Raw genomic sequence first — 12,832 nt, forward strand, 5'->3', positions numbered from 1 at the left:
CGATGCTGCAGTTAGCGAACCTGCTGCTTCTCTCTCTGCTGGCTGTCAGAGGCAAGGAATCCGTGTGTCGAACATACGGCACTAAAGAACTCTCTCAGTTTTCAAAGGAAGGGGACATCAACATAGGAGGCATTTTCTCCTTCCATCAGAATCCAGTCAGTGTCAACCCGTCTTTCCAGGTTGACCCGGGAAGCGTGCAATGTAATGGGTAAGAAAATGAGATGTATTGATATGATAGAATGTGATTTATGCGGGATGACATATTGCCCTGCTTTTGCTACAGAATGAATTCAATAATGTCAGAAATAATCATCCAGGGGTACATTTTTGTAACCCTGAATGTAACATGAATGTAACAGTGAATGTCACAATCAACATTTCTCATCTCATGTATTCGTTTTGGAAATGATTCACAGACTGGATCCAGGTGAACTACAATATGCATACACCATGATGTTTGCTATAGAGGAGATCAACAACAGCTCTGAGCTGCTTCCAGGGATAACACTGGGCTATAGCATCTTTGACTCTTGCCCAAGCATCCCTCTCTCTGTCAGAGCCTCTCTCAACTTAATGAACGGATGGAATGGTATGGAAGGGGAAGGCAGCTGCAAGAAGCTAACCGTTCAGGCAGTCATTGGAGAAACCACCTCCACCTCCACTATAGGTATAGCGAGCACCATGGGGGCCTTCCATATACCTGTGGTGAGTTGGTGTGTCAAGGGTTCGAAGTGAATGTACTAAAATGGTAAAACATCTATCATGAGATTTCTCTTTCTCTTTGTGTCTCTTTCTGCCTCCCTCTCTTAAAATCCTCTTCCCCTTCACTCTCTCCATCTCAGGCTGATTAAACATTGTTCTTAGATACGTTTCTTGCTTACTAACATATGTGAATGCTTCATAACGTGTTTTGCCAGAGGAAATAAGCATTGTTATGGTGTTGAAAATACTCATGAGGAAAATTGGCTTGTCTATCTAATATGTGTTTCAGATAAGTCATTCAGCCACCTGTGCATGCCTTAGCAACAGAAAAGAATATGAGTCCTTCTTCAGAACTATCCCCAGTGACCTTTACCAGAGCCAAGCACTGGCAAAGCTTGTGAAGCACTTCGGTTGGACCTGGGTAGGGGCGATCCGAACAAACAGCGACTATGGGAATGGTGGAATGGCTACCTTCCTGAAGGCAGCTAAAAAGGAAGGTGTATGTGTCGAGTACTCATTGCCCATTTACAGAACTGACCCAAGGAAGTGGTTCCTGAAGGTGGTAGACATCATCAAAAAGTCGTCCTCTAAGGTTATAGTTGCATTTGCTGATGGCACTGATCTAGACATCCTCATTAAAGAGCTGTACCTCCAGAATGTGACCGGACTTCAGTGGGTGGGCAGTGAGGGCTGGATAACATACCGTTACATTGCTTCCCCAGTGAACTATGCTGTGGTGCAGGGTGCTGTTGGTTTTGCTGCACACAATGCTCATGTCCCTGGACTACAGGAGTTCCTGGTCAATAGCAGGCCATCTACACAGCCATATGACCAGGGGCTGGTGGAGCTGTGGGAGAATGTGTTCAGCTGCACACTCATTCCTGGGGCCGAAGCTCCGGCCCAGGATTTAGTCACATCCTGCAGCGGGAAGGAGTCTCTGCGGGAGACAGAATCCCGCTTCACAGATGTATCTGATGCTAGTCTGCTGAATAATATCTACAAGGCCACATATGCTGTGGCCCATGCATTGCACCAGTTGCTCACCTGCCAAGATGCAAAGGGTCCCTTTGAGAACAACTCATGTGCAGACAGGGGCAACATAGAACCATGGCAGGTGTGCTTTATGTACTGTTTACAATTTTCCTGTAGTGCAATTTAATGTTGAGAATCCTAAAGCACTAACGATGCAAATGCTTATCTGCAGGTGCTGCATTACCTGACGCAGGTGAACTTCACCACTAAGATCGGTGAGACTGTGTCTTTTGATGACATGGGAGACCCAGCGGCCCGCTACGCCCTGGTGAACTGGCAGATGGATGAATCCAGCTACATCCGATTTGAAACAATTGGCGACTACGACGCCTCGCAAGCTGAGGGCCAGCAGTTTAAAATGAAGCCAGCTGTCAGCGCTGTCTGGGCTGGTCAACAGACACAGGCAGGATAACTCTTAGATTGAATTACGACATGATACATCATCAATAAGTCTCATTGAATTTTAATCATTGTTTTCCATTTTAACATGACTGATCTTGGGTTATTGTGGTGCAGGTTCCCCGATCTATATGCAGTGAGAGCTGTCTACCAGGGACTCGGAGGGCTTTCGTCAAGGGAAAAGCTATCTGCTGTTTTGATTGCATCCCCTGTGCTGACGGGGAGTTCAGCAACAGCACAAGTGAGACAGCAGGATTCCTTGCCTTTTCCTTAGCCTTCATCATGTTTCTGTTGGGCCGAATCCCTGCTAGCACTGTACTGGTGTCTCTGAGGTTGTCTCTACTGTGCAGCTTAAATATATCTATGCTTTCAGATGCAGTGAAATGTGACAAATGCCCTCCTGAGTACAAGTCCAACACGAAGAGAAATAACTGTGATTTGAAAGCTATTGAGTTTCTAACATTCAGAGAACTCATGGGTATTTTATTAGTAACATTTTCTGTGTTTGGAGCCTGTTTGTCGATAACCATAGCACTGATATTTTACCACTACCGACTGACTCCAATAGTCAGGGCAAACAACTCTGAGCTGAGCTTCCTGCTGCTCTTCTCCTTGACTCTGTGTTTCCTGTGTTCTCTGACCTTCATCGTCCGTCCCTCAGACTGGTCCTGTATGCTTCGCCACACAGCTTTTGGGATCACCTTTGTCCTCTGTATCTCTTGTGTTCTGGGGAAAACTATAGTGGTGCTAATGGCCTTCAGGGCTACATTACCCGGTAGTAATGTTATGAAATGGTTTGGTCCAACTCAGCAGAGACTCAGTGTATTGGCTTTCACTCTCATACAGGTTTTGATTTGTATTCTTTGGTTAACAATTAATCCTCCATATCCCATTAAGAATATGGAAACCTATATGGATAAGATCATACTAGAATGTGCCCTAGGATCCCCTATAGGGTTCTGGGCTGTGTTGGGGTACATAGGGCTCCTAGCTATGTTATGTTTCATACTGGCTTTTCTGGCCAGAAAGCTGCCTGATAACTTCAATGAGGCCAAATTTATCACCTTCAGCATGGTGATATTCTGTGCAGTCTGGATCACCTTCATCCCTGCTTATGTCAGTTCTCCTGGGAAATTCACTGTAGCTGTGGAGATATTTGCAATTCTAGCTTCAAGCTATGGGTTGTTATTTTGTATTTTTCTTCCCAAGTGCTACATTATATTGCTTACACCAGAGAAAAATACAAAGAAACATTTGATGGGCCAGATAACACCAAGAACATTATAGATGACATTGCATCATATATACACACTGTATTCAACAATATTGGAAATGTTGTTTTCTTTTAAGTTGATGTACATAAATATATATCATATATAATAACTACTGTAATTAAAGTATGACCACATTTCACATAGTGCAAACTATATAACTATATATAAAAGTCATGGCAACATAACGAATCTCCTTCGTTATGTTGCCATGAATCTCCACCAAGCCATGAATGATGTTACTAGTAAAATGTAAAATTAAGTTATGGGCCACTGTGTTTTTATGCTTGCAATGATAGTAATGTGCAAAAAATATTATTGAAGAAAGGATATATTATCAGTGTACATTATTAATACAATTTACATTATCTTGATGTCATATTTTTCATGTACTTGATTCCTTGTAAAAATACATGGGTAAAGTAGCGAAATAAAATAACCATGGAAACGTCTGTGCTTGTTGGGGCATAATTTCACCAACACAAATTTGAGTTACAGTAAAGTCTTTCACGCTAGATTGGCCAAAATAAAGGCTACAATACAATAAATAAATAAAAACTAGAAAAGCACTATTCTAGCGGCAGCCAGTAAAAATACATATACTATATGCTTTGAGTTGTTTCAATTGCACCACTATCATATCATCCCTGACATAGCCGTCATAATTAAAAGTAGCCAACAGTACTTGTAAAGAACAACCCCCATAAGTTCCTTATGAACATACGTCAGCCTTATGCTACACTGTTCCCTAGCGGCTTGGCTGTCCTGATTCATGGGGTCAGGTCAAATGTAGACACTACTGGAGCAGATTGCCAACCTTCCCTACATACTCTCTACAACAACTCATACAAGAAGAAGAGAGCTCATTCGTGACCTCACACAAATGAATGCATGTGCATGCACACACACACACCCACACACCCACACCCACCCACCCACCCACCACCCACCCACCCACCCACCCACCCACCCACCCACCCACCCACCCACACACACACACACACACACACACACACACACACACACACACACACACACACACACCAAGAGACAAATGCGTTTGATTATTTTTGTTAAAGGGAAATGGATGGTTGTTGGAGAATATACTTTTTTTGTGTGTCACTCCGTCCCTTCTACCTGCCACGTGAGTTCCCGCAGTTATTTTTCACAGTGGTCTACATTCATCCCCAAGCAAACATTGCTAAAGCATCAGAGACAATATTTCACCTCTCACAAAAACTTGAATCTCTCTCCCCCGATGCTGATCCCTCAATCAACAATGTGGTACATCTCCGGCCTGTATACCAACGGCTTCTGGAGAGGGAAAAGCCCCAGAAAAGGACTGTTAAGATCTGGAATGAAGACAGCATTATGGCACTCCAGGGGTGCTTTGACTGTACCTCATGGGAGGGTTTTAAATGTCCGGACTTGAATGTACAGGTGGAGGTGATATCAGATTACATTACGTTCTGTGTGGACTCAGTACTGCCAACCAAGACTGTTAAAACGTATCCCAACAATAAACCCTGGGTATCAGGAAAGTTAAAATCACTCTTAAACAAAAAGAAACTGGTCCATATCCATAAGGACGAAATTGCTAAGAGAGATACACAAAGAGAAATTAAAAGACAGATTAAGATAGAAAAGAATACTTATGAACAAAAAGTAGAGCAAAACATGGCCCTGGGTAATTCTAGGCAGGCATGGCAGTCAATCAAGGCCATGACCAGCGCCCCTCATAAGGGGAAGGGGAAAAACAACATAGCTCTTAAGGGTGGGGAAGGCCAGGATATGGCAAATAATCTAAATGTTTTCTTTTCTCGTTTTGAAAAATGGATTGGAACTAACACTGACCAAAAGCAGCCTGATCTAACAACCAGTCAGTCTATCAATATCTCACAGACAGAAGTGTGTGCGATGTTCAAGAGAGTTAACACACGCAAGAGCCCCTGCCCAGACAACATCTGTGGCAATGTGTTAAAATTCTGTGCTGAACAACTGTCCCCAGTTTTCACAGATATTTTCCGGTCCTCTCTGGATCAGTGCATTGTTCAACTTTTATGGAAAACATCAACTATTATCCCCATCCCCAAGATTCCTTCACCGACTGAGCACAACCACTACCGTCCTATAGCATTAACTTCATTGGTAATGAAATGCTTCGAACGGATAGTAAAAAAATACATTTTACCAAGGATCAATCATCTACTAGACCCTCTGCAATTTGCTTATCAGTCCAGCAGGGGGGTTGATGATGCTATTTTAACCTTGCTACATCTTGCTTACACACACCTGGAAGCTCCAAAAACACACATTAAAATTATATTCTTTGATTTCTCATCTGCATTTAACACCATCCACCCTAATACCCTGGCTCAGAGGCTGCAGGATGACTTTGAACTGGATGGAAGCCTGATACTCTGGCTCCTTGACTTCCTCAGTCAGAGAGTCCAACAGGTGAAGGTGGGCTCTTCTCTTTCTGATCAAATTATGACCAATATCGGCTCCCCCCAAGGGTGTGTGCTATCCCCCCTACTGTTTATACTATACACCAATAACTGCTCCAGCCCTCACCCTGGTAGGCATTTAATTAAGTTTGCATGAGTTCCTTAACTGGTGTGAACAATCCCATCTCCTCCTAAACACCTCAAAGACTAAAGAGATGGCTATTGACTTTAGGAGAGACAAAGCATTTCATTCAACGATTATCCAAGGGCAGCCCATACAGTCTGTCCATGAGTATAAGTATTTGGGGGTGGTTTTAGACCACAAGTTGAAGTGGGAGCCATACACGGAACTCATTCAGAAAAAAGGACAGCAAAGGCTTTACTTTTAAAAAAAGCTGATTTCATTTGATGTAGACCGTAAAATGGCTAAGATGTTCTACACTGCTTATGTGGAGAGTGTCTTGCATAATCTGCTGGTTCGGCAGCGCAGCAGAAGCACAGAAGAGTAGGCTTAGGAAAATAGTGACCACTGCCAGCAAGCTGTTGGGTACTAATTTAAATAGTCTGGAAAACACCTACAGAGAGAGAGTTCAGAGTAAAGCAGAAATTATTTTAGCAAATTCAAAACACCCACTTTTCTCCACCTTCGAACTACTGCTATTAATATGATGATTTGGGGGTTTTGTCCTGTCAGTGGTTGTTTATCTTTATTTACTTTTTTGTTGTTTGTTTTTTTATGTTGTTGTTGTTAACGGTCATGTGTATCTGTCTTTTCACTGAGAACTATTTCCCCAAGGGGACAATACATTTCTAACTAACTAACTAACACACACACACACACACACACACACACACACACACACACACACACACACACACACACACACACACACACACACACACACACACACACACACCTACACCTACACCTACACACACACACACACACACACACACACACACACACACACACACACACACACACACACACACCATACAGATTAGGATTATTTTCCCAATACATCATGTATCAAACTCCCTATAAAGGCCACTACTGTGTATGCTTTGTTCTTTGCTGCATGTGATGCCACCCATGTTAGTAATGCTCTCCACACAGAGGTGGTCAGAGCAGGGTTTGGCTCTTCTACAGCTTTTGCTCGTGGTGTCTTTCGCCAAGTCTGAGGAGCGAGTGTGCAGCCTGATGGGGGAGCCAGAGGAGCCCCAGCTCTTCAAGACTGGAGACGTCATCTTGGGTGGAATCTTCTCCTTCCAGAGCAAGTGGAAGACTGTGGAGTTGACCTACGCGCACAGACCCCTACCACTGCAGTGCACTAGGTAATAAAAAATGTTGCATGTCTGTACATATACATTGTACTTCATCATTCAAAGTTCACATCAAATTTAAAGTCATATGGGGTGGAACTAAATGCGTATTTGGATCCTTAACCATTTGATTCAAGTCTTAATTTCAGAGCGTTCCAGTATGCCCAGGCGATGCTATTTGCAATTGAAGAGATAAACAACAGCACCGACCTTCTGCCCGGCATTACACTGGGATATATGATGTATGATACATGTGGTTCAATTGCCCGATCTGTGAGAGTGGCACTGGCTTTGACGGATGTTAATGAGGAAACAGCCTCCTTGTCAGATAATCCTTGTCGTGGCTCTGTCCCTGCCATTATTGGAGAGGCCTCCTCTTCCCCCTGCATGGCTATATCCACCGTCTTAGGACCTTTCTACATCCCACTGGTAAAGGGTTTCATAAAATAATCTCGAGCCTAATCATAGAAAATATTTCAAAAGCATTTGCCTCCAAATTTGTATTTTTAATTCGATTTTTATAATCACTTTGTGAAATTGTAATCTATAATAATATTTTTTTTATATTGTTCCTCTCTATCCCCTAGGTTAGCCACTTTGCAACATGTGCTTGTCTTAGCAACAAAGTCCGGTATCCATCCTTCCTCAGAACCATACCTAGTGACTACTACCAGAGTAGAGCCCTGGCCCAAATGGTCAAGCACTTTGGTTGGACCTGGGTAGGGGCCATCAGATCTAGTGATGACTATGGGACTAATGGAATGGCCACATTCACAGACACAGCAACACAGCTCGGCATCTGCCTTGAGTACTCAGTCTCATTTTTCAGAACAGATCCAGCAGAAAAGATACAGAGAATAATCAACATCATTAAGGGTTCCACTTCTCGGGTTATTGTCACCTTCCTGTCATACACTGATTTGGAAATACTCATTGAGGAGTTTGCCCACCACAACCTCACAGGTTACCAATGGGTAGGCACTGAGGCCTGGATATCAGATTCTGTAACAGCTACGACAGAGGGTCACTACATCCTTGATGGCTCGGTTGGTCTTGCCATCCCAAAGGCCGAGGTCTCTGGGCTGAGAGAGTTCATGTTGGATGTGAAACCCCTAAACTCCTCTGGAGAGAAATTGTTCACACAGTTCTGGGAGACTGCATTTCATTGTAGCTTTAAACGGACAAAGGAAACAGCAGGAAGCCAGAAAGAGTGTACGGGTTATGAAGATCTCGCAGGATTAGAAAATAGCTTCAATGACATGTCACTTATGCCTATCTTTAACAATGTATATAAAGGAGTGTATGCAATAGCCCACAGTCTTCACAATATTCTTGGCTGTGGGCAAAAGTGTAGCAACACTGCATCACCAGATCCATTTACGGTGAGTTAAACACATAATGCTATATAATATAAATGTAACGTAAACGTTGTTTGAAAAAAAAAAATCTCTTAAGGAAATATATGATTTATAATAAATCAAGCATTTATTTTCAGATTTTGCAGAATATCAAAAATATTCATTTTAAAACCAAAGAGGGAGAGGAGGTTTACTTTAATGACTATGGAGACCCAGCTGCAAAGTATGACATCATAAACTGGCAGCCCAAGAAGGATGGCAGTGTGGAGTTCGTTACTATCGGTCTCTATGATGCTTCTCTGCCTGAAGACAAACAACTCAATCTAGATAACAAGACGTTTAATTGGGCAAATAACTCAAAAAAGGTACAACTTGTTTTGGCACAATAATAAACCCAGGCCTCAGACCCCTTTATAAAATATGTTTTGCACATGCAGGTACCGGTGTCCATTTGCAGTGGAACCTGTGATTCGGGAACTCGCAAGGTCCTCCAGAAAGGAAAGCCTGTCTGCTGCTATGACTGTATACCGTGTGCAGAAGGCGAAGTCAGTAACACGACAGGTACTAGCAGTGCTCTTAGTTCAATTAGGAAACCCTTTCACAGAAGTGTCAAAGCAGATTAAAGACAGGGGAGGCTTATAACTTTATGTATGGACTGTTTCATAAAGGCAGTGTAGCTCGATCAGCAATTAGTGAAGCAGTCTAAATAATTAAACAGCCTAGCACTTTATGTTACCCAGCAGCTGTAAATCAAACAAGATAATGCTTTGAGACACTTCTATTTACTCATCTATGGCACATATCGTCTGCAAGTGATTTATCATGACAGTTAGATTATCTTTCCATTATGACTGTAATGTAAATATCCCAATTATGAACATCTATTGTCTAACAATCTACGTATGCATAAGATTACAATTTCATAATTGGCATTCACATTGGTCAGTAGCTTGAAAACAAACAGCCAAACTGGTGGGAGATGACTATTATATTCTTCTGTTTCCACAGACCATATGTGTTGACAACAAGTGTTTTGAAGGACAATGTGAAATGGCTTTTGAAGCTGTTTATAACCTACATCTTGGTTCTTACCTTGCAAAGTATCAACATACTATGGGGTTTAGAATAGCATCAAAAGCTCTTTTCAAGTGAATTAGAGTGGATCATATATTTTTTTTATTGCGCTTTGATGGTTCAAAAGTGAAGGTTTTTCACACTCATTTTTAATAATAATAATAATAATACATTGGTTTTATATAGCGCTTTTCTCGGTACCCAAAGACGCTTTACAAAAAACACAAAACAAAAAGGATACAAATGAACAGTACGGTACATACATGCATACATACAAATACTCCCAAAACAACAATACAGAGAAAGAAAGGACAATGAGAAAGAGAGAGAGTTAAAAAAAAAATTGTCAGGTGTTGTAAGTGATGTTGAAGAGATGTGTTTTGAGTTGACTTTTGAAAGACTGCAGTGAATCAGAGTTACGGATGGCCAGGGGGATGGAGTTCCAGAGGGTAGGGGCGGCGATGGCAATGACTTGACTTTGCGGCGATGGCAAAGGCTCTGTCCACCGTCCAGTTTTATCATGGATTCTCATCACAAATCCAGAACACTTTAGAGGAAGCAATGCATATTTAGATTAAATTGTAAAGGTCCAGTGTGTAGGAACTATTGGCATCTAGCGGTGAGGTTGCAGATTACCACCCACTGAATATCCACCCCTCCCTTTACAAAGGTGGTGGGAAGGGTTACGGGGTCCTGTACTTGGCGGTAATGTGTCAGTTGGTTCTACAAAAATGATTTCCTCATATATAACAGCATCATGCTGCCAAATGTTAAGTGATGGGAATCGTTGATAGATTAAACAATTGTATTTAGGCAAATTTAGTCCACAAAGGTATAGGTCGAAGCTTACAATTAACATAGGGTATGATTGTCAATTTAAGATCCATAACCTCCAGTATTGTTTGTCAATTCTGGGCTTCTGTAGTAACATTCGGGTCCAAAGTTGAAGGCTCCATTGAAGATGACCTTTTCTCAGTGTAGATATAGAGGGTGCATTCTAAGGTTGCAAAAACACAACAATTCTTATTTCCATGGGATTAAACGCTAATTAAACATACTTAGCTATGATTATTATATTCCATTTGTCAATTCCGATCCTTATGCCACTTAATTCTATATACAGAACCTTTAATAATCATAAGAGTGTTCTGTATTTTACACAATGTTACTACTTTCCTCCAATTTGTCATGAAATCTAATATTTATACCTTATTTTATTGAATTTTAGATTCTATCACTTGTGTGCGATGTCATCCTGAGTTCTGGTCCAATGAGAGAAGAGATGATTGTGAGAAAAAGGAAACTGAGTTTCTGTCATTTACTGAAATCATGGGATCAATTCTCACACTGTCTTCCTTGATAGGAGCCTGCTTGACAGCTACAGTGGCATTCATTTTCTTCAGACATAGGAATACTCCAATAGTCAAGGCCAACAACTCTGAGCTGAGCTTCCTGCTGCTCTTCTCCTTGACTCTGTGTTTCCTGTGTTCTCTGACCTTCATCGGCCGTCCATCAGACTGGTCCTGTATGCTTCGCCACACAGCGTTTGGGATCACCTTTGTCCTCTGTATCTCTTGTGTTCTGGGGAAAACTCTTGCTGTGTTGATGGCATTTAAGGCTACACTACCAGGTAGTAATCTTATGAAATGGTTTGGACCAAGACGACAGAGAATTGTTGTTCTGGCTTTTACTTTTATACAAATTGGGATTTGTATTGTTTGGTTAACAGCCAACCCTCCTTATCCGTTTAAGAATTTAAGACATTTTAAAGATAAGATCATTCTAGAATGTGCATTAGGATCCCCTATAGGGTTCTGGGCTGTGTTGGGGTATATAGGACTCCTAGCTTTGTTATGTTTCATACTGGCTTTTCTGGCCAGAAAGCTGCCTGATAACTTCAATGAGGCCAAATTCATCACCTTCAGTATGTTGATATTCTGTGCAGTCTGGATGACCTTCATCCCTGCTTATGTCAGTTCTCCTGGGAAGTTCAGTGTGGTTGTTGAAATATTTGCCATCCTGGCCTCTAGTTTTGGGTTACTATTTTGTATTTTTTTCCCAAAATGCTACATAATATTGTTGAAACCAGAAAGAAACACAAAAAAGAACATGATGGATAAGAAGAGTTAGTTTCCAAGTGCTACATTATATTGCTTACACCAGGGAAAATACAGAGAAACATTTGATGGGCCAGATAACACCAAGAACATTATAGATGACATTGCATTATACATACACACTGTATTCAACAACATTGGAAAGGTGGTTTTCTTTGAAGTTGATGTACATAAATAATATATATCATATATAATAACTACTGTAATTCAAGTATGACCACATTTCACATGATGCAAACTATGTAATTATACAAAAATCATGGCAACATAACAAATCTCCTTTCACCAAGCCATGAATGATGTTACTAGTAAAATGTAAAATTAAGTTATGGGCCACTGTGTTTTTATGCTTGCAATGATACTAATGTGCAAAAATTATTATTGAAGAACGAATATATTATCAGTGTAAATTATTAATGCAATTTACATTATCTTGATGTCATATTTTTTGTGCACTTGATTCCTTGTAGAAAAACATGGGTACAGTAACGAAATAAAATAACCATGGAAACGTCTGTGCTTGTCCGGGCATAATTTCACCAACACAACTTTGAGTTACAGTAAAGTCTTTCACGCTAGATTGGCAAAAATAAAGGCTACAATAAAATAAATAAATAAAAACTAGAAAAGCCTTAATCTAGCCAGTTAAAATACATATACTGTATGCTTTGAGTTGTTTCAATTGCACAACTATCATATCATCCCCGACATAGCAGTCATAATTAAAAGTAGCCAACAGTACTTGTAAAGAACAACCCCCATAAGTTCCTTATGAACATACGTCAGCCTTATGCTACACTGTTCCCTAGCGGCTTGGCTGTCCTGATTCATGGGGTCAGGTCAAATGTAGACACTACTGGAGCAGATTGCCAACCTTCCCTACATACTCTCTACAATGACTCCTACAAGAAGAAGAGAGCTCATTCATGACCTCTCTTCATGTGCATGTGCATGCACACACACACACACACACACACACACACACACACACACACACACACACATACACGTTTACCCTACCAACAGGGGACTATCGGTTTTCATCAACCAAGTGTGGACCTCTATTTCTGGTCATTTAAAAAATACAAAAACATAATACAGAGTTTAGC

The 12,832-nt window shown here is 41.2% G+C and overlaps 2 protein-coding genes across 2 annotated transcripts; both read left to right on the forward strand.

Annotated features, from left to right (window-relative positions):
• The first annotated feature begins 2 nt into the window (after positions 1 to 2).
• LOC130405930 (extracellular calcium-sensing receptor-like) lies at positions 3 to 3,484 on the forward strand. Its single transcript, XM_056611254.1, has 6 exons — positions 3 to 208; positions 417 to 705; positions 992 to 1,816; positions 1,907 to 2,137; positions 2,251 to 2,374; positions 2,507 to 3,484. The coding sequence occupies exons 1-6, from the start codon at positions 3 to 5 to the stop codon at positions 3,418 to 3,420; spliced, it is 2,589 nt and encodes an 862-aa protein (XP_056467229.1). The 3' UTR covers positions 3,421 to 3,484.
• A 3,553-nt stretch (positions 3,485 to 7,037) lies between these two features.
• LOC130406258 (extracellular calcium-sensing receptor-like) lies at positions 7,038 to 11,736 on the forward strand. The gene is made up of 6 exons (XM_056611734.1): positions 7,038 to 7,186; positions 7,312 to 7,603; positions 7,762 to 8,556; positions 8,670 to 8,897; positions 8,970 to 9,093; positions 10,835 to 11,736. Exons 1-6 carry the CDS (start codon positions 7,053 to 7,055, stop codon positions 11,734 to 11,736), a joined length of 2,475 nt encoding a protein of 824 aa, XP_056467709.1. The 5' UTR covers positions 7,038 to 7,052.
• The last annotated feature ends 1,096 nt before the right edge of the window (positions 11,737 to 12,832 follow it).

This window comes from Gadus chalcogrammus, chromosome 16 (assembly GCF_026213295.1).
Source record: "Gadus chalcogrammus isolate NIFS_2021 chromosome 16, NIFS_Gcha_1.0, whole genome shotgun sequence".
Lineage (NCBI taxonomy): Eukaryota > Metazoa > Chordata > Actinopteri > Gadiformes > Gadidae > Gadus > Gadus chalcogrammus.

Excerpts from the sequence above, each read along its gene's own strand:
- LOC130406258 (XM_056611734.1), top strand. The coding sequence starts at position 7,053 with ATGGGGGAGCCAGAGGAGCCCCAGCTCTTCAAGACTGGAGACGTCATC. Across the intron at positions 8,557-8,669 it reads CATCACCAGATCCATTTACG|ATTTTGCAGAATATCAAAAA; the intron begins GTGAGTTAAACA and ends ATTTATTTTCAG. Across the intron at positions 8,898-8,969 it reads GGGCAAATAACTCAAAAAAG|GTACCGGTGTCCATTTGCAG; the intron begins GTACAACTTGTT and ends TTGCACATGCAG.
- LOC130405930 (XM_056611254.1), top strand. The coding sequence starts at position 3 with ATGCTGCAGTTAGCGAACCTGCTGCTTCTCTCTCTGCTGGCTGTCAGA. Across the intron at positions 706-991 it reads GGGCCTTCCATATACCTGTG|ATAAGTCATTCAGCCACCTG; the intron begins GTGAGTTGGTGT and ends TATGTGTTTCAG. Across the intron at positions 1,817-1,906 it reads GCAACATAGAACCATGGCAG|GTGCTGCATTACCTGACGCA; the intron begins GTGTGCTTTATG and ends GCTTATCTGCAG.